General features: G+C 41.0%; 1 protein-coding gene across 2 annotated transcripts; it reads left to right on the top strand.

The window, feature by feature from the left end:
• Nucleotides 1-5,843: 5,843 nt before the first annotated feature.
• LOC106585604 (beta-1 adrenergic receptor) lies at nt 5,844-21,076 on the top strand. 2 transcript variants are annotated; one of them, XM_014172004.2, is made up of 3 exons: nt 5,844-6,385; nt 6,484-7,832; nt 20,534-21,076. In XM_014172004.2, the coding sequence occupies exon 2, from the start codon at nt 6,484-6,486 to the stop codon at nt 7,828-7,830; it is 1,347 nt and encodes a 448-aa protein (XP_014027479.1). In that variant the 5' UTR covers nt 5,844-6,385; the 3' UTR covers nt 7,831-7,832; nt 20,534-21,076. The 2 variants fall into 2 exon arrangements, with proteins under 2 accessions (XP_014027479.1, XP_014027478.1); XM_014172003.2 differs by having other exon boundaries at nt 5,845-7,832.
• Nucleotides 21,077-21,289: the final 213 nt, after the last annotated feature.

Genomic DNA, 21,289 nt, shown 5'->3' with positions numbered 1-21,289 from the left:
GTACTTCGGCGCTCTCCACTCCATGTGCTCCCCATAATAAGCACGAGGTGTTGGCTTCAGGGGCATCCTTTGCCCAGCCACCCACCCCGTGTGCCCCCCCCCAAAAAATGATTGGGGCTGCCTCTCAGGCTTCCTTGCTAGCCGTGTCCCAACGTACTTCTCCCGGTCCTCACCGTTCCTTCGTCACGGACCTTCTCCCGCCAGGATTTCCTCCCATGACCACAATTCCATGTAATCCTCCTGCTTCCTTGGCTGCTCCCTCTTCTGTTGCTTGGTCCGGGTCTGGTGGGTAGTTCGGTAACGCATGTCGTGTATGGAGGACCAAGACGCAACAGGGAAGTGTATACTCATCTTCCTTTTAATATTGAGGAAGGAGAAACAAATGAAACACATATACAATTAACGGAAACGACACTAACAGTTCTGTCAGGTGATAAGCACAAAACAGAATACAACTACCCACAATCCACAATACAAACAAACCCCTAATTAAAGGACCTTCAATAAGAATCAATGAGGAGCCGCTGCTTCCAATTGAAGGTCAAGAACAAAACTGCACATAGAAACAGAGTGACTACAATAAACATAGAAAATGCCCTAACATAGAATATATACCAAAACTCTAGACCACTCTAATCAAACACCCCATGTCTATACACATAGAGTAACAATCCCCGAAACATATAAACAAAATACCCCCTGCCACATCCTGACCATACTAAACACTAACAAACAACACCTTTACAGGTCAGAACGTGACAAACCTGTTTGCAACAAGGCACTAAAGTAATGCTTCCCTGTAGCTCAGTTGGTAGAGCATGGTGTTTGCAACGCCATGGTTGTGGGTTCGATTCCCACGGGGGGGCCAGTACAAAAAAATAAATAATAAATAAATAAAAAATGTATGAAATGTAAGTCGCTCTGGATAAGAGCGTCTGCTAAATGACTAAAATGTAAAAAAAAAAAAATGTAAAAATGTAATGCAAAAATGTGGCAAAGCAATTAACATTTTGTCCTGAAAAAAGTGTTATGTCTGGAGCAAATCCAATTCAACACATTACTGACTACCACTCTCCATATTTTCAAGCATAGTGGTCGCTGCATCATGTTTTGGGTATGCTTGCAATCGTTAAGGACAGAGGAGTTTTTCAGGATAAAAAATAAATGGAATGGAGCTAAGCACAGGCAAAATCCTAGAGGAAAACCTGGTTCAGTCTGCTTTCCACTAGACACTGGGAGAAGAATTCACCTTTCAGCAGGACAATAACCTAAAACTCAAGGACAAATCTACACTGGAGTTGCGTACCAAGAAGACAGTGAATGTTCCTTGGTGGCCAAGTTACAGTTTTACTTAACTCTACTTGAAAATCTATGCAAGACCTGAAAATGGTTGTCTAGCAATGATCAACAACCAATTTGACAGAGCTTGAAGAATTTTGAAAAGCTCATAGATACTTACCCAGAAAGACTCACAGCTGTAATCGCTGCAAAAGCTGCTTTTACAAAGTATTGATTCAGGGGGGTGAATACTTAAGTAAATGAGATATTTCTGAATTAAATTTTTCAATACATTTGCAAACATTTCTAAAAACATGTTTTCACTTTGTCAATATGGGGTATTGTGTGTAGATGGGTGAGGGGAAAAAAGTATTTGATCCATTTTGAATTCAGGCTGTAACACAAAAAAGTGTGGAATAAGTCAAGGGATAGGAATATTTTCTGAAGGCACTGTACAGTATGTACACATAAATTACACCATACATGAAAGCAAACACGAAAAGCAAAACTCGATCATATGATCCCATGTGGCTCAGTTAGTAGAGCATGGCACTTGCAACACCAGGGTTGTGGTTTTGATACCCACAGGGGACCAGTACAAATTAAAATGTATGCCCTAGCTACTGTAAGTCACCTGGATAAGATGACAGTAAAATAAAATATGAAACAAACACATTCTTCAGTAAAAAAGCTTGAACAATATGTTACTAGTTGGTTGGAAAGGTTATGTTTATGTGAAGGCCTTAATTCAGAATAATGACTCTGGAATTACCCAATTAAAAATAAGTTCACTGCAAAGAGGGGGGAAGTCAACACAATAAAACAGTTACATTTAAGTAATTTAGGAGACAATGTTCCGTTATTTATCTTTGGCTTAGGCTACATGCCACAAGTTGCCCAAGTGGCATTTGTTTGAAATGCATCACAGCCATGATAGGGGCATGCAGTCTCTAGAAATGTAAACAGCCTGTCCAGTGTGGAAGGGTGAGAAAGCTGTACCCATATCAGGCCCATTCCTCAATCAACACCTCAGACTGTGCCAGTCACCATGCCCCACTGGACTAGCACCAGCTCTGGATTCATCCATGGCATCTTCTCACGCAAAGACAAACGAGTGGCTGTCAAGCTGTCATCTCGGTGTCACTGAGTCTCTCTCCTGATGCCTTTGAAACCGGCCTCTCTGCCAAAACCATGGTTAAGCACTGTGTTCAGTGCTCTGTCTCCTCTTGCCTTTCCACCTCTGCCCTCCCCACTACCCTGCTTCCTCTCTGAGCCGTACAGCACCACAGAGCCTTGGACAAAGAATTACATTAGAGGGAACGGGGGAAGAGGGAGGGACTCACTCCTGAGAGGGCACTGAGAGAGTTAGTGGTAATGCATCATAGTGACAGGGAGCAGTACATGCTTTAACTACAATTCAATTACCGGTAAGCATCTAAAACAGTGGTCACCAACCGGTCGATCGTGATCTCCAAGCCATTCCTAGTCGATCACCAAACATTTCTGTAAAAAATGATTAAAAAAATGATAAAGCCTTGCATTCCAATTTTTATTTGTTTTTAGCACCAGGAAGGCAAAGTGTTCCCATTTTTAACCATTTCCTGTGTCTGAAGCTAGAACGCTTACCCGGCAGGCCCAGAGAGCAAATCAAGTGCACATATAGGTCTACCGCTGGACTCAACAAGTAGAGCAAAGAGCTGCTGTTTTTATGAGTAAGTTCATGTTTAAGTTGTTATTCAGCACTGTCAACTCTTTGTTCAACAGTTTTATAAACCATAAAATGCACGTTTGCTACTTCCACACACGCTACAACCAGCACTGCAGCTGCAATGAATGTATAGAAAATGTTTTGATAAACTTATGTTGTAATTATTTGCAGCTTGTGTCTTTTTTAATATCAAGGAATATTTCACTTTCTCTGGTTATAGGAGTAACAACATGAATTGGTGCATGAGTCAGAAATAATGCAGTGAACCTTAAGTTAAGTTTTGCCAATCAGCTGGAGGACATCGTCCCCCTTTCTTAGAGGAGGGCGGGAGAGAGGAGGGACGGTGAGTCGGGTGAGAGGCAGCCTCACCGCTGTTCCCTTCCTCCCCTCAGACTGATCATCAGATGCAGGCATCAATCCAGTAAAAAAAAGAAATCCTATTATGCTCACTCAGCTGTGCCTCAAGTAATACAACAAATGATCTATTACCAGTGCCAAAATGTTGTATTTTGACATGTCTCCCCATCAACCCTGTGTCACCTCTAGGAAGATTTTAATCCATTTAACCCCCTTAATTTCTCCAAGTTTGACCTTCATTGTAAAACTCTATTTATTTTGTTGCTCTGACAAAGTCATTCCTGAAGATTATTATTTACTTCTGACCCTCATTTTAACGTCAACCCTGTTACGTGAACTGAATTGTCATTTTAATATGGTGTAACTACTCCTTTTTAAATATTTATTTCAAAATTAACATTGAACATCTAACAGTCAAATGATAGTAATAAAGCATATGAGCTCGTTGTACTGTTTTTGGCCGTTTTCTGGTGTTTTGTGGTGGAAAACTGAGCAGGTCAAGCATAATACGTTACCCAGAGACAGGCTAAAAATGTTTTAACAATAAAAACTATTTTGTGAAGCTTGAATGTAATTGCCACTCCCCGTTGCACACAACAAGCTTCCATTCCCCCTGTCACAAGGGGATTTATGGCTGATTTAAGCTTAAATGGTAAACCCTATTACGGTCAATACTGTTACTTTATTTGGCACTTGGAATGACCCTAATGGAACATTTACTTTAGAGAGAGCATTTATTACCCATATAACAAATGAGTACATATGCTGACAGCCATACACTCTACATATTTAATTCACCTTTTTTTTTCTTAAACTATGGTTAATAAAGGCAACTCAATAAACATACAATACTGCTATACCGGTATGGAATCCATAAAGGACGTAATATCCCAAAAGAAGAGATGCCAGTCATCTGATCTCTGGTTTGATACATCTTCTATTTAAACCACCAATTATCCCTGCAGCCAGTAAAGGAGTTACCGCATCAGCAACGGATTGATCATACAGCCATGTCCTTGACCAAGGTACCTCAACTAAGCTGCTGCGTCAGTGAAGATCGTGATCTATGAAAGTCAGAAGTAAATAGTTAATGTTTCTTATCATTAATTACCATTTTAGCAGAGGAGTCCCTCATGTTCTGTTTTGTATTCCTCTGAATGTTTGAATAATTCAAACATAAATCAAAATGTTTATCCAAGATAAATAACAGTCAGAAGCCGGTTTTCATTTCCTAGAAACAAGTTCCTAATTAGCAATGGATTATGTAAACATTATTTTGTTTTGGAGTACAAAAAGGCAAGGGGCAGTACTGTTCTCACCCCAATGAATCAGAGAAACAGAAATGACATTATCATTGTGACAGATGCACACTAAGTTAGTAAAAGGCATTTGGAAACTTCTGTTAGAGAACTGTCCATAGAAGGAACTACGATGACAACACCCCATAGCACCCCCACAGCTATCTGAGGTGGATGGCATGCCAGGCATTTGCTTGATTGTTCTTCCTCAATGTACTAGCTGGCGTGAGTCATGTCAAGATAACAATCTATTATTTTTAGTGCTGGTGTACTAAGTCAGAGGGAGGGCACTGGTTTCCTTTTCAGCTGGGGGTGTCCTGACTTGCGGTCTACACTTGTTAGAGAAACGTTACCACAAATTGTGTTAGTGTGCCAACAAACAACTGAAGCACATGCCCAGTCAAGAAACCTATCAATTTTACAGCGAATGAGGAAGGACTGAAAGTGTGACAAACAATATGTGAACTTTTGTACGTTTTTTGTGCAATTCCAATACCATCTGTAACGATATATAGACCAACTCAAAAAGCCTGTACAGCATGCAAGTGACAGTGATTCATCGGTTACATCATTTAAAGGCCACAGAATAAAAGGGAGCTGTCTATCTTAATGGGGCCAGCAACGAATAAGTCAGTCAAGTCGTGGGCACCATCAGGTGATGTCAGCAAAGTCATGGGTTAACCTACAGTAAAATCACAATGCTCCATCAAGACTAAAAGTGAACACCAGAAGCTGCAGCACTTGATCACACTGAATGAAGCCTTACCTCATACAATAATGGTCTACTAACTAATAGTTACCTGCTAAGTTTTGAAAGTGAGTATCTTAGAGTGTTTTCCAAGCATTTATCGCCTGTGATTGGTTTAATTCAAACTCTACCCCCTGGGCACAGACGTCAATTCAACATCTATTTCACATTGGTTCAACGTTATTTCGTTGAAATGACGTGGAAACAATGTTGATTCAACCAGTGTGTGCACAGAGGGGATTGAGTATGGGGTAGTGACTGTACAGTATAAGCAGATTGCTCCCTGACTAGCAGTGTCTTAGTACACACAGGCAGGCACACTTCATAGCTCCTCCCTCAGCTAGGGTGTGATTAAAACCAGTGCAGGCTGAGGCCGACTTGCACTCTGGGTTACAGCCCTGAGAGAGAGAGAGAGAGAGAGAGAGAGAGCGCACGCGAGAGAGGGAGAGAGAAGGGTGGAGAGATAGGGAGGGAGAAACACTCAGAGGGAGGGGCAGCTACTTGGTGGACTTTTGTGGTTCTTGCAGCAGCGTCACAGCTGCTTGCTCTCGACAGTGTGGCATCACTCTCATATTACACACAGCGAAAAGCGCTCCAGCCAAATACTACAGTATGTATGATTGGATTTATTTCACAGGTATAAGGGTTGGCCTTCTTTTTGAAAAGTTTTTCTTTACTTCTTGAATTGGTTGTTTGTTTCACTATCCTCTCCATGGATGTATAACACTAAGGCAAAATAAGCAAAAAGGATTGTAAAGTATTTTTTATTTTAATTTGTACATTTTGGATGCATTGCACTGACAAGACAACATGTTGTTGTCAGCGACATTAGAGGAACTTCTCATCAACCTTTTTTGGTCTTTGGAGACAGACATCCATAAACCACTGGTAGTGTTTGGAGGATCTGGACACTGACCAGTGATACATGAAAGCTGTTTTACGTTTGCTTTGAATGAATAGAAGCGAGAGGATGTGACATAGAGAGACCAAATTCTTGTGAGTTTGACTTTAAAAATGCTAGTACAAAATGTAATTTTTTACCCGTAATACATGAAAAATATATTTTCACTTTGTGTATCTCTCTGCTTATGAAGATGGATTTCAACTTGAGTAGCACAGTGCTCTATGCGGTCAACAGCACTGTGACCCCCTTCCTCAACAATACAGGACCCTACCATCCTGCAGCGGGACCCTGGAGTTTACTCCTGCTGGTGATCATCATCATGACCATCGTGGTGGGCAACCTGCTGGTCATCATCGCTATAGCACGCACATCCCAGTTACAGACTATAACTAACATCTTCATCATGTCCCTGGCCTGTGCTGACCTCATCATGGGGGTCCTGGTGGTCCCTCTGGGGGCCACCATAGTGCTGACGGGGAACTGGCAGCTGAGTGACACCTCTTGTGAGCTCTGGACCTCCGTAGATATGCTCTGTGTCACGGCTAGCATTGAGACTCTTTGCGTGATTGCAGTGGACCGCTATATTGCTATTACAAGGCCCCTCAGGCACAAGGTTCTGCTCAATAAGTGGCGTGCCCGGCTAATAGTGTGTGTGGTTTGGATTGTGTCTGCTCTGATATCCTTTGTGCCTATCATGAACCAGTATTGGCGAGCAGAGGATGACCCGAAGGCCATGTTGTGCTATCAGGACCCTGCCTGCTGTGACTTTTTGATCAACCGGACCTTTGCCATTATATCCTCTGTAGTGTCATTCTACATCCCTTTGCTCATAATGATATTTGTCTATGCCAAAGTCTTCCTTATAGCCACACGACAGGTACAGCTCATAGACAAGATCCGTCTGCGCTTCCAGAGTGAGTGCCCAGTGCCACAGACGCAACAGCTGAGCCACAACAGTAACAACAGCCTGCCCTTGGGCTATGGAGGCTCCTGCAGCAGAAGCAGCACCAGCTCAGCTCGCAAGAGGAGCTCCAGACGAAGGCCTTCACGGCTAACGGTTATCAAGGAGCACAAGGCCCTCAAGACCTTGGGCATTATCATGGGCACCTTCACCCTCTGCTGGCTGCCTTTCTTTGTGGCTAACATAATCAACGTGTTTGACAGGAACGTGCCCCCTGGAGAGATCTTCCGCCTGCTCAACTGGCTGGGCTACATCAATTCTGGCCTCAACCCCATCATCTACTGCAGGAGCCCTGAGTTCCGCACTGCTTTCAAGAACCTACTGGGCTGCCCCTGGTTTTCCACCCCACGATTTAACATCTTCTACAAGGAGCTGCGGACACGATGCCCCTGCTTCCTGGGTTCGGCTGAGGCAGGGGCGGCCTCTTTCCAGAAGCCCCCTGCTGCTGCCACGCCTGAAGGTGATGAGAGCATGGCCAGCAGTCAGAGCAGCTATAAGAGTTTGGAACCTTCCCCAGGACCCCCACACTCCAACGGCATCACACAGTTCAGTGACTTCTCAGAACCAGAAAATTAATTGTAAGTTTCTTCTTGTTATGATTTCAAATGTTGCACACTACATTTTCTCATTCCATGCAGTAAAATACTATAAACAATACATAAAAAAAAAAAATTGCACAGATAACTGGGTCTTTCCACCAATTCAGTGGCTTTTGAGATACAGTGCCTTCAGAAAGTATTCACACCCTTTGACTTGTTCCAAATGTTCTTGTGTTAGAGCCTGAATCTAAAATAGATTAAATGTAGTTGTTGTATCACTATACCTACACACAATACCCCATAATGTCAAAGAGGAATGATGTTTAGAAATGTTTACAAATTAATAAAAATGAAAAGCTTAAATGTCAATAAGTATTAAACCCCTTTGTTACGGCATGCCTAAATAAGTTCAGGAGTAAACGTTTGCTTAACAAGTAGCATATAATAAGTTGCATGGACTCACTCTTTGTGCAATAATAGTGTTTAACATGATTTTTGAATGACTACCTCATCTCTTTACCACACACATACAATTATCTGTACGGTCCCTCAGTCGAGCAGTGAATTTCAAACACATATTCAACCACAACGACTAGGCCGGTTTTCCAATGCCTCGTGAAGAAGGGCACTTACAGTATTGGTAGATGGATAAAAACAAAGAAAATAAGACATTGAATATCCCTTTGAGCCTGGTGAAGTTATTCATTAAACTTGGAAGGAAACCGCTCAGGAACTTCACCATGGGGCCAACGGTGACTTTAAAACAGTTACAGAGTTTAATGGCTGTGACAGGAGAAAACTGAGGATGGATCAACAACATTGTACTTAATCCACAATACTAACTTAATTGACTGAGTGAAAAGCAGTGGCGTAAAGTACTTAAGTAGAAATACTTTAAAGTACTATTTAAGTAGTTTTTTGGGGTATTTGTATTTTACTTTACTATTTATATTTTTGACAACTTTTACTTTTACTTCCCTACATTCCTAAAAAAAATGTACTTTTTACTCCCTACATTTTCCTTGACACCCAAAAGTACTCGTTACATTTTAAATGCTTAGCAGGACAGGAAAATTGTCCAATTCACTCACTTATCAAGAGAATACGTGGTCATCCCTACAGTACTGCCTCTGATCTGACGCACTCACTAAACACAAATGCATCGTTTGTTAATTATGTCTGAGTGATGGAGTGTGCCCCTGGCTATGCGTATATTTTAAAAGCAATTAAATGGTGCCGTCTGCTTTGCTTAATATAAGGAATTTGAAAAGATGTATACATTTTACTGTTGATACTTAAGTATATTTACAACCAAATACTTTTAGACTTTTACTCAAATATTATTTTACTCGGTAATTTTCACTTTTACTTGAGCAACTTTCTATTAAGGTATCTATACTTTTACTCAAGTATGACAATTGAGTACTTTTTCCACTATTGGTGAAAAGGAGGAAGCCTGTATAGAATACAAATATTCCAAAACATGCAACCTGTTTGCAATAAGGCACTAAAGTAACACTGCCAAAAAATGTGGCAAAGCAATTCATGTTTTGTCCTGAATACAAAGTGTTATGTTTGGTGCAAATCCAATACAACACATTACTGAGCGCCAATCTTCAAACAGCTCTTACACTAAATTCCAACCTCAGTGTGGAAATATAACAAATCTAGTTTTTGACTGTACTGGGCCTTTAAAGGGAACTTTATTGAATATAAAATTCAATATTGGTGCACAATGTCTGCTTCAAAGATCAAAGAGATGCAAAAGTCCCTCATTTTGTGGAACGACCCAACTCACATTTTCACGTTTCAGCATTTGCACTATTAGATTTGGTAAGGATAATCTTGAAGACACTATGGTCCATGTGCTAAAGTCATGTAAGGTGCTCAGTGTGGTCAAAATTAAATGCTTGTGCACATTTTAGCTCTGATGAAAGTTTTGGTCTATTGCCCACAGCACAGTTCAGGCACAGTTAAGACAGGCAGTATGTTTGGGAATCTGTGTAAATTTGTAATGTCTGTGGTAGTAGGAGAAAAATATTACATCAGTGGTCTGACATGTGAGCATTAAATTGTTTTCTTAAACTTTAGGGCTCATTTTATCTTTAGCGGTCTACAGCTGTGAAGAATGATCTGAGAAATCACAACACATCTTTTGTTAAGTAGGACACTCTGAACTTCAAATGTCCCTATTTCTCTGCTAATACCATCAAATACTGTCAGAGGAACCTTTTTAATGTTTAGAAATCCCCAAAACTGTGAAAGACAAGCTTTCTGTTGTCATGCAAGGCGACTAATTCTCCACCCTCCCGTATCAAAATGAGGAAAAAAAAGTTAAGTGACACAATATTATTTCAGTTAAGTATTAAAGAAAAAATCACTTTAAAAGTGAATTAAAGATGACAGTTTTATGACAAACAAATGCAAGCATACTGTAAACCAACGCAAGCTCTGAACTGAAAAGTTTTGCTTGTAAAATAAAGACAGACCAAATAGTATGGGCAATGCAATGAAATCAACCAAAGTACAGGAATAGAAATGATGTAGATGCTATACATTCTCAGTTTAGTCCTAATTGTCTTTTCAATGTAGGCCTATTGATATCTGATATTTTCCTGTCACATTGTTGCAATACACTACCATAAGTTAAATAAGCATTTTACAAGTGTGTGTGTGTGTGTGTGTGTGTGTGTGTGTGTGTGTGTGTGTGTGTGTGTGTGTGTGTGTGTGTGTCTGTGTGTGTGTGTACTGTCAATCATTCAATACATCTCTATTTAAGAATGAAAATAAAAATGGAACAATACAATCACATCAGGAGGGGGTTGAACAGCTGCAATCCAGAGGGCATGTTTAGGATCGTATCTGTAGTTTTAGCGGTATTCCTTTGGGAGACGGGAGACGTTTTTGGTAAATCAAACAATCTCTTTGAATCTTTCACTCACATGTTTCGTAGAGCTCACTGGGCATGCATGTTGAATAACAGGGAGAATCCATATTTGGATATGTTCTGAATACATCAAGGTGCTGTGTCCGACTAAAATAGATTTGGCAGAACCATGTACAATAAATAAATACACTCAATGCTTACATATTCAAAGATAAGCTGATGTGGGAATATAACATTGTAACATAATGTGAAATGTAATATGCATATTTCCATTATCTTGATCCATAAATATCAAAGTAGTTTGTTTAAACACTGTAGAGTAACTAATTGCTGGTACCATATTATGTTACCTGTAATCCATCTTTGAATCCAGCTCATGTCAACCTTATACAAATTACTATCAGATGTCCATGGTTTTTCTCTAAGAAAGAAATATCAAATCCACATCAGTAATTTTGTGCTTCTGTCGTTGTATATGTAGCTGTATATGTAGCTGTATATGTAGCCATATATGTAGCCGTATATGTAGCTGTATATGTAGCTGTATACGTAGCTGTATATGTAGCCATGTTTATCCAATGGCATTGAAGAGTATACCACCTCAGACATCGGCTTCATCAATAATTGCATCGACGACGTCGTCCCCACAGTGACTGTACATATCCCAACCAGAAGCCATGTATTTCAGGCAACATCCGCATCGAGCTAAAGGCCAGAGCTGCCTCTTTCAAGGAGAGGGACACTAATCTGGACACTTATAAGAAATCCCGCTATGCCCTCAGACGAACCATCAAACAAGCAAAGTGTCAATACAGGATTAAGATTGAATCCTACTACACCGGCTCTGATACTTGTCGGATGTGGCAGGGCTCGAAAACTATTATGGACTACAAACGGAAACCCAGACGCGAGCTGCCCAGTGATGCGAGCCTACCAGATGAGCTAAATGCCTTTTATGCTCGCTTTGAGGCAAGCAACACTGAAGCATGCACAAGAGCATCAGCTGTTCTGGATGACGGTAGCCGATGTGAGCAAGACCTTTAAACAGGTCAACATTCACAAAGCCGCGGGGCCAGACGGATTACCAGGACGTGTACTGAAAGCATGCGCAGACCAACTGGCAAGTGTCTTCACTAACATTTTCAACATCTCCCTGACCAAGTCTGTAATACCTACATGTTTCAAGCAGACCCCCATAGTCCCTGTGCCCAAGTAAGCGAAGGTAACCTGCCTAAATGATTACCGCCCCGTAGCATGTCGGTAGCCATGAAGTGCTTTGAAAGGCTGGTCATGGCTCACATCAACAGCATCCTCCCGGATACCCTAGACCCACTCCAATTCGCATACTGCCCCAACAGATCCACAGATGACACAATCTCAATCGCACTCCACACTGCCCTTTCCCACCTGGACAAAAGGAACACCTATGTGAGAATGCTGTTCATTGACTACAGCTCAGCATTCAACACTATAGTGCCCACGAAGCTCATCACTAAGCTAAGGACCATGGGACTAAACACCTTCCTCTGCAACTGGATCCTGGACTTCCTGACTGGCCGCCCTAGGTGGTAAGAGTAGGCAACAATACGTCTGCCATGCTGATCCTCAACACTGGGGCCCCTCAGGGGGGTGTACTTAGTTCCTTCCTGTACTCCCTGTTCACCCACGACTGCGTGGCCAAACACGTCTCCAACACCATCATTAAGTTTGCTGACGACAACAGTAGTAGGCCTGATCAATGACAACGATGAGACAGCCTATAGGGAGGAGGTCAGAGAACTGGCAGTGTGGTGCCAGGATAACAACCTCTCCATCAATGCAAGACAAAGGAGCTGATCGTGGAAAACAGGAAAAGGAAGGCCGAACATGCCCCCATTCTCATTGACGGGGCTGTAGAGCGGGTCGAGAGTTTCAAGTTCCTTGGTGTCCACATCACTAATGAACTATCATGGTCCAAACACCAAGACAGTCGTGAAGAGGGCACGACAAAACCTATTCCCCCTCAGGAGACTGAAAAGATTTGGCATGGGTCCCCAGATCCTCAAAAAGTTCTACAGCTGCACCATCGGGAGCATCCTAACCGGTTGCATCACCGCCTGGTATGGCAACTGCTCGGCATCTGACCGTAAGGCACTACAGAGGGTAATGCGTACGCCAAGCTTCCTGCCATCCAGGACCTATATAATAGGTGGTGTCAGAGGAAAGCCCATAAAATTGTCAGAGACTCCAGTCACCCAAGTCACAGACTGTTTTCTCTTGCTACCGCACGGCAAGCGGTACCAAGTCTAGGACCAAAATGCTCCTTAACAGCTTCTACCCCCAAGCCATAAGACTGCTGAACAATTAATCAAATGGCCACCAGATTGTTTACATTGACACCCCCCCTCCATTTGTTTTGTACACTGCTGCTACTCGCTGATTATTATCTATGCATAGTCATTTCACCACTACCTACATGTACAAATTACCTCAACTAGCCTGTACCCCCACACGCTGACTCTGTACCGGTACCCCCTCTATATAGCCTCATTATTGTTATTTTGTGTTACTTTTTATTATCTTTTACTTTATTTGGTAAATATTTTCTTCTTGAACTGCACTGTTGGTTAAGGGCTTGTAAGTAAGCATTTCATGGTAAGGTCTACACTTGTATTCAGCGCATGTGACAAATAAAGTTTGATTTGATTTGTATATGTAGCTGTACGCTACCATGCTCTGTACGCTACCATGCACCAGATTTTACTGTGTTGTGGGACCTTAACTACCAGTTGATTATCAGTTTAGAACCTGAAGGTTAATACAGCTACGAAAACATGAATATAACAACTTTGATGAAAAAAGGACTGCATTTTAAAAATACACGACAGTAAAGTATGTCCAAACTTTAGCAAATTAAAGTGTGAATGTCTCATGCAGAGCAACATGAGCTGATCAATGTTTAGCCTGTATAGAGGAGCTTCCCAATAGTTTAGTGGTTTTTATGCCTCTGCTGGGGCCCCTCTGCAGCCTGTCCAACACCACCCGCAGCTGATAAAGCTTTATCACTGGGCCACAAGACTTCCACTCACTGGGAGACGCTATTTACAAGACAAATAGGCGAAGGGAGCACATGGTCTGGTTACAGTTGGACTGCTTAACATGTCTTACTAAACCAATCCAATTTACAGTCACCCCATACACTATACAGATGCTGGGATCAGGTTTCCTTTTTAATGACTACCAATTCCCTCTAACAACTTCAACCATACGTCACAACCTGGCTCTTAGATGGTGACAAGCAAGGGAGTCCACACATTGGCAGTTGAGTAACAAAAAATATTTATTAAATAACGTATAAAACTACAAAGGAAAACTAACTTCTGAAGTGTGAAAGTAGGCATGTGATGGAGATGCATGGATGAAGGTAAAATGTGTGTAAGTGTTGAAGGGTGCACCTAATCCAAAAACATAATCAACCAGATCACAAAACAAAATGGTGCTTGTGGAGAGAGAGAGCCAAGACTGGGCACCAGGAACTTTTATCTCCTAGTTGATCCCAAACCCAGGTGCAACTTGTCACCTTAACGACCCAATCAGCTCCACCTGTCCCCAATCTGCAAATAAAAGCACAAACACAGAGAAGGAGACAGGGAGAGTGAGGTGGGTGTAACGCATAGCAAGTGTGGGCACTCATGGCTGTCTGCATCAGTTGAAGGGTAGTGGGCTATATTATCTTTACTGATCTCCAGTGGGGGTTTGGAGGCAGTTAGGACTTGTTATGAATGCACTTTTTTCTCACACGTGCACTACTGGATCTAAAGATGACTTCAAAAGCTCTGGAGCTGACGATTGTCTACTAGTATGTATCGGCTGGTGACATGCAATTACAATTTTCTTTATCCAAACAGTTCATTTGCATTGTCACATTTGTTTCTAGATACATGTTATTTAGCAGACGCTTTTTTTATGCTGCCGTCTGAGGTCTTTTACAGATAGACCCAATCAATTGGGCAGGAACATGGGAGACATTTTAAGAGCATATAAAGTATTCCTTAAAAATGAGCAGAGCCTGTCCAGTTCAGCCTGAGAAAGAAGGCTATAACTCAGTGTAATACTACTCACACCGGCACTGCAATGCTTTGAGGTAGATTTGATAATGTTAGTAAGATCGATGTTTCTCAGACAAACCGGGCCGTGGCTTTGACAGTATATCGAATGTGGATGATAAAGCGTGTGCTCCATACTACCTCGGCAGGCAGGGCGGCTAGGCTAAGACACGGCATGAATCAGGGATCTGTGGTTAGGACAGTGATTCCCAACCAGGGTACTGGAACCCCTGAGGGTACCTGTCCTATCCACAGGGGGTACAAGACTCATGAGACCATAGGCTTACTGGTAAAATGAACATGGAGGGGTACTCCAGGCAGAGCAGAATTCAGTTGGTGGTACAGTAACTGAAAAAGGTTGGGAACCACTGGGCTAGGACACGGCATGAATCAGGGGTCTGTGTCTGCTGCAGGCTGTGATCAGCCAGGGCTATCTCTGGACACTCTCACAGATCAGAAGTAGGTTGAGAGGATATTATTCATGATTAGGACTTGATTTGGCAGGATAGTCAGACACCATGTGCTCCTCGTTCATTTCAGTCTGTCTCGTGTGTGTGTGATGGTCACAGAAGTGTCAAGCACTGCAGACAGAATAGAAACTATGAGACTGCTAGGACTGTATGTATACGTGTGTGTGTGTGAGAGAGAGGGGAAATGAGCAGGAAGAGTTAGGCTGCGTTATTCCCCAACCCCTTGGAACACAGGCAGGGGACAACAGCGGGGATCAAAGAGTGATGTCAGCACAAACTTTAGAAGAATAGAGGACATGTTAGATATGGCTGGCCCTGACTCGGAGCCGGGTGATAGTTTGTCTGGGCTTGTACTGACCTCAGACTGTCTCATAATGGTTGAGAGGTCTTTGAAATGTCAGTGGGACAATACTAACAATTAATAACTATTCTTATTAAAGTGCATGACAAACAGCCCTAAATAGGGAATAGTCTGAGCTTTGTACAAATGACTGCTTATACATTGTTCTTGACAAAGTCGATGCCACATGGGCATTTCATGGTAATTATTTTTTCTCTGAAATGTGATACTGATAGTGCTGAGCATGGGGTAGAGAGAGATAAGCAACCAACACAGAGCAACAGATAGCAGTGCAGCGTTGTGTAGGTTAGCTGTCATCAACAGATGTTTTATTTACATGACAGACCTCTAGGCATGCGATCGGCTGCCCATATAAGTAGGCCCAGTGGCTTACTTTGAGTTTCTGTCACGTATGCACCATGTTGTCTGGGTGGATGTTTTCTACATTTTCCGTTAGGCTTACCCCATTTCATGAATTCCATGTACTGTATGAACAGGACATGTCCTATTCCATACATGTCCTATTCATATACTACATGTGAAATAGGACATGTAGTATATATGAATAAGACATGTACGGAATAGTACATGTAGTGTATGAATAGTACATGTGGTATATAAATAGGACATGTGGTATATAAATAGGACATGTACAGAATAGGACCTGTAGTATAGGAATAGGACATCATGTGGAATAGGGCATTTACGGAATAGGACATGGAAATTGTTAATTCCATACAGTAGTCTTTTAACTAGCACGCATAGCAGCAAAATAAACAAATTAGTTAATGTCCTCAGAATTTCTCATAACAAACAGTAATGTTTGGAGATCTATAGAGTGACAGCTGCTACTGCATTAGTCCTCATGATGTGGCAGCGCTACATATAGCCTCTTATAATAGTTATCACACACTCATTCTCTTTCATAAGCAGTGGCCTGCTCAGTATGGGTCAGGGGGAATGTGATAAGACTGTAATGAGAGAGGAAAACACTTAGTGATAGAACCCACATTCCTCTGTGTCAATCTTATCTTAAGCACGGGAGTGGGGTATTTGTTTTCAGAAAAAAATAAAGATTCATTTTTAGTCAACACTTCTCCCAACATACAGATTATTAAAAAGCAACATAGGCAGCCCAATGCTGATCTTTTGCCCAATGATTGGCAAAAGATATGATTTGTCAAAAGACCAATTAGTGGCAAAAGAACAGAATTGGGTTGCAGGTGTAAATGCAGCCATAGTTGTCAACTCCTGGAAGCTAAATGCCATGAAGAACTTTATAGTTCTAGAGCAGGGTTTGCTTTTATTTCCATTTGAGAAAAGGCTTAGGCCTGAAATTAATTTAAAAAAAGAAAGATACTTTTAATTTGAATGTGCCCTAATATTGTTTGATTATACAAGGCCAACACAATCAATATTGCAAGTTTGATTTCTGGAGCACCATTTCATTGTTATCTTCAATTGAGCCATTCAGCAAAGAGTGCATAGCTGTTTTGTTAACACTGGAGCCAAACTGAGATAGAATAGCACAGTTCAGCCATGGGACAAAAGGAGGAAGACTGTATAATTGAAAGAAGCCATTATCACAAAAAATGTAATGTTTGATTATCATACTAATTAAGCATCAATAATTCAGGGCCTCTAAACGCATGTTAGAAGAGAGGTTGGTTTTATAATGGCTTTGCAATCATTAGCTAAATGGCACTGACTTTTGTGTTTGCCCTGGCACTAAAAGGTTATGGCTTAAATTGCCAACTGACAGAGTCATACCAGGGCTTTAGAAAGGGGAGCCTATTGCAGCTTTCTGTGGAAATTCTTTGTGGGCTGTGTCTGGAACAGTAATGTCCACCTGATGGCTGATGGACTAAACTCTCTTTCTGTATGCTACCATGCAACTGAGACTGAGGCATTATCCAAACACCACGTCCCTCAACAGAAACATGTAGTGTGTCAGGCATGGCTCCCAAAATCCCGCAGATGAAAGATTCCTAGAATTCACATCGCATGGATATCACATGAAATCCTAGGTTAAGACGTTTCTGTGCAGCACCTATGTTCAGTAATGGCTTTAGTGAAATAGCACTCACGAGGCATCACAACAAGTAATGAAGGCCAACATGTTGTGGCAGTGTGAACTTAGACAACTCTCAAATGCTTATGTTCAAAGCAAATTGAATTGCTCAGACACATTACACTTTTCCCCCTCTGAACTTCTGTTGTTGTTTCAGCTTCCATTTGTTTGGCATAGCAACTATATCAGGCAAGAAATAGCTTTTGGATTGAATCCACCAAGAGTAGAGGCGGTGGAAATATGTCCATCTGCAGGCCTGCCTAATATACTGAGTGACTCAGAGCACCTGCCAAAATTGGCTTATTACTCCAAATGACTGAGTAAAACATTTATACACACTTTAGGTGCCACCAGAACTATTTTTAACAGACATTGGTGATGCATGAGTCCTATAATAGAACTGCATGCTGAGTGTGTAATGCCACACAGCTAGGTGTGAAATCTACATCCCTGCTCCTGGAGACTGGAATGTAGCACTGTATTAATATGAATAAACAAATACATTGTACTCTGTTTCAGATCATTTGTCAGGTAAAAAGCCATTGTAAGTACAGTAAATATTTAGAAAGGCTAGTCATAACAGTTAATCTATTAATTGATTTTTCTCATGACAGTATCAATGCTGCATGAAATACACTGTACATACATTCCAGTTATACTACAGGCATGCAGGATAGTCACAAAATAACTAGTGAAACAGGAAATTGATCTTCTGACAGATGAATGCACTAAGGCTAAGCCTTTCCATTCTGTCTCAAATAAATCACATTGTACAATCTTTAACACAATGGTCACTTTTTCAGACTACAGCGAGTGACAAGTATTGTATATCAAAAGTTTGGTCAGGATTCTATACAAAGAACAACTGCAAAATGAATACCAGCAGCAGTGACTTACCCAGGAGATTACCTGAACTGGCAGAAATGTATGGAAGCTTATATACATTATTTCAAAGCTATCCATTTCCAATCTAAGCTGTTGAGTTAAGGCTATGGCACTGTGCATGTTTTTTACCACATATCACTAAAAGTGTTAATGTTGTTCTAAGAGAGGCCATTGCAAAATAGCTCTTTTAATGTGCAGTCGACCAAGCATTACCCTTTTAATATGTGAGCACTGACAATAACTGAGACCTGCTCAATATAGATTAGGAGTCTCTTGTTGGATTAGGATGAGATCAAACCTCGGTGAGCATAAAATGAGGAACAGGATAAGAGGAGCATGGTAATGTGAGTATCTGATCAAATCCTACATCTAAAGCATCAAGAAGAAAATGGGAGTTGGGTAAGCAGTTCACTATGGGACAAATCCAAATGTTAAGCCAACGTTTTACTTCACTGTCTACAGCTGAGTAAAGTTAAAAAACATTGGCAAGTAACTTAAATCAACTTTATCTCATCAATTGTTTCTTTCCAACTTACTGTACCATTGATAGTAATGCCCGGAGAGAAAGATCTACGCGTTCTAAGGTTCTTAACGGTAAGGAACCCTATGTGCTCCAGGTGGTTCATAAGAAACTGCAAACAACTTGATTTAAATATTTTAATGCCATCAATCATTGGAATCAACATATTTGGCACTTCCACTATAGTGGACAGGACGACAAAATAAACCCTTTGGCCCCAAACCTCCCAAGGGCCATACCTCACTTTCTGACCACAAAGTACACTTTACCCTGTTGACAGGTACTGTAAAAGAAAATACACTTCACTCAAATGATGGATGTCTCTGCATGAGACTTTGGGATGGAGCGAAAGCTACATTTTAACGTTTTAAACTACACAGGCAATTCTTTCCCTCAGAAGTCCAAGTGAAAGTACAATACTTGCTGTATAAGGGATGAGGGTACTTCTCTAGATTTCTCCAACAAAGCAATGGTGGGCATTGTTTATATTTTCCTGTGTAGACATGTAATGTAAGGTTGATAGGATCAGAATCTCTGGCATTTTGAAAAAAGGATTGGTTGAGCAGGGAGTATGTTTGTGGGAAAGGGAAACCTTAGAGTACACGCTACCATGAAGTGATTGATGGGAATAGGAAGGGCATTAATCAATCAGGATAGACGCATTCAAAAGCTCAAAATCAAATAAGCAGTAAAACGAACTGTTATTGTTCCCCAAATCACATAATGTTCAATATGGTAATGTCGGTTACACATTTCAACCTCCTTCCACCATGTTAGAGTCATCTCTCCCAATGTGCATTTGCCAAGTCAAACAAACACATCTCCTGATGAGACAGTTGGCCTTCTTGTCTAGATGCTTTAATAGTAAAGAACATGTACTTGGTATTTCATGGGAAGATGGGATAAACAACAAGTCTGATATTGCAAAGCAAATTTAAATGACAAGTGACACAATCACATCAGACGGTTGGATCGATTTCAGGGTTGGATCTCAATGTTATGAATTCCAATTCCATTATTTAAAAAATATATATACATTTCCCAAAAGTGATGTCATATCAATGTAAAAATGTTTTCATCTTCCCCAAGGCAGGAAAAACAAAACCAATTGTATTATTTTAGGGAGTCAGTGTAAATCAGTCATATTTAAATTAAACTTTGACATGTAATTTATTTTGGAATGTAGTTTGAGGTATAGCCAATATTTCACCATTGCTTACAAGAACCACTTTCTGATGGTTCTGAATTGCTCTTTTTTTATAACGATTACAGTAAATTGTGCTTAGTATATTTTGGCTAATAGGGCATCAACATTCCTCTAAATAAATTCTCATTAACCAAAATGACATTCTTAGTTCTCAGTGAATCATAGGCTTTAACAAAGTCTGGAATATGACAGTGTCTCAGAATATGAAAAATGACAGGAATATGACTCAATACAGTAAGCCCAAAAATTCTAATTTATCCTCATTCACATTACAGGAAAAGGATGGGTGAAAGATTTGGAAACGAATCTCAAGAAATTAAAAACTACAAAAGGCCGACCCCAACAGTGATTTTCACAACTGACTGAGCAGAGATTGGAATGGCTGAGATGAGACTGCACAAAGAACAACCTAATAATGCAGATGCACTGGCCCTGGTGAATATGGGCAAGAAAGATTTACAAAACCCTGAGGAGGAGAACTGGACTGGGCAGTTTCGGTTGGCTGGCCTGGATGTTTGGGAGTGGCACCAGTTTAAAGGTCCAGATCACAAGACTTGAAAACTAACTGTGTCAACACAGCACCCTGAGGAAGACTGTTCACTGCAACCCAGCATTAAATCATCATCATGAACTGAGGTATCCTGGCCTTGTCTGCCACCAACACCAACACGCTCACAGCACACCGCATACAATAGGATAGACTCTTTCTTTACAACCAGAAATGATTGCAGATGTGTAACAGTAATACACCGGAGACATTCATGCACAATGTGTGTGGCCTCTGGTCTAAAGTGGGCAATCAGAATAAATGGTGTACATTATCTAATGCAAAGTTATTTATTTATTATATCCTCACTATCTGTACATGCAAAACTTGTCAACTTAACACAGGAATATCATGTTATATGTCTTTACGCTCCAGTAATGTCCATAGTGTAGCAACACATTTTCTATTCAGTGTTCATGTCATTAACCTCTTCACTGCCAAATCAACCTAATTTACTGCACTTGAAATATAAGTGTTCTTATCA

This window comes from Salmo salar, chromosome ssa24 (assembly GCF_905237065.1).
Source record: "Salmo salar chromosome ssa24, Ssal_v3.1, whole genome shotgun sequence".
Taxonomy (NCBI): domain Eukaryota; kingdom Metazoa; phylum Chordata; class Actinopteri; order Salmoniformes; family Salmonidae; genus Salmo; species Salmo salar.
Note: the sequence above shows the minus strand (reverse complement) of the source record. Positions and strands in the feature narration are given on the sequence as shown.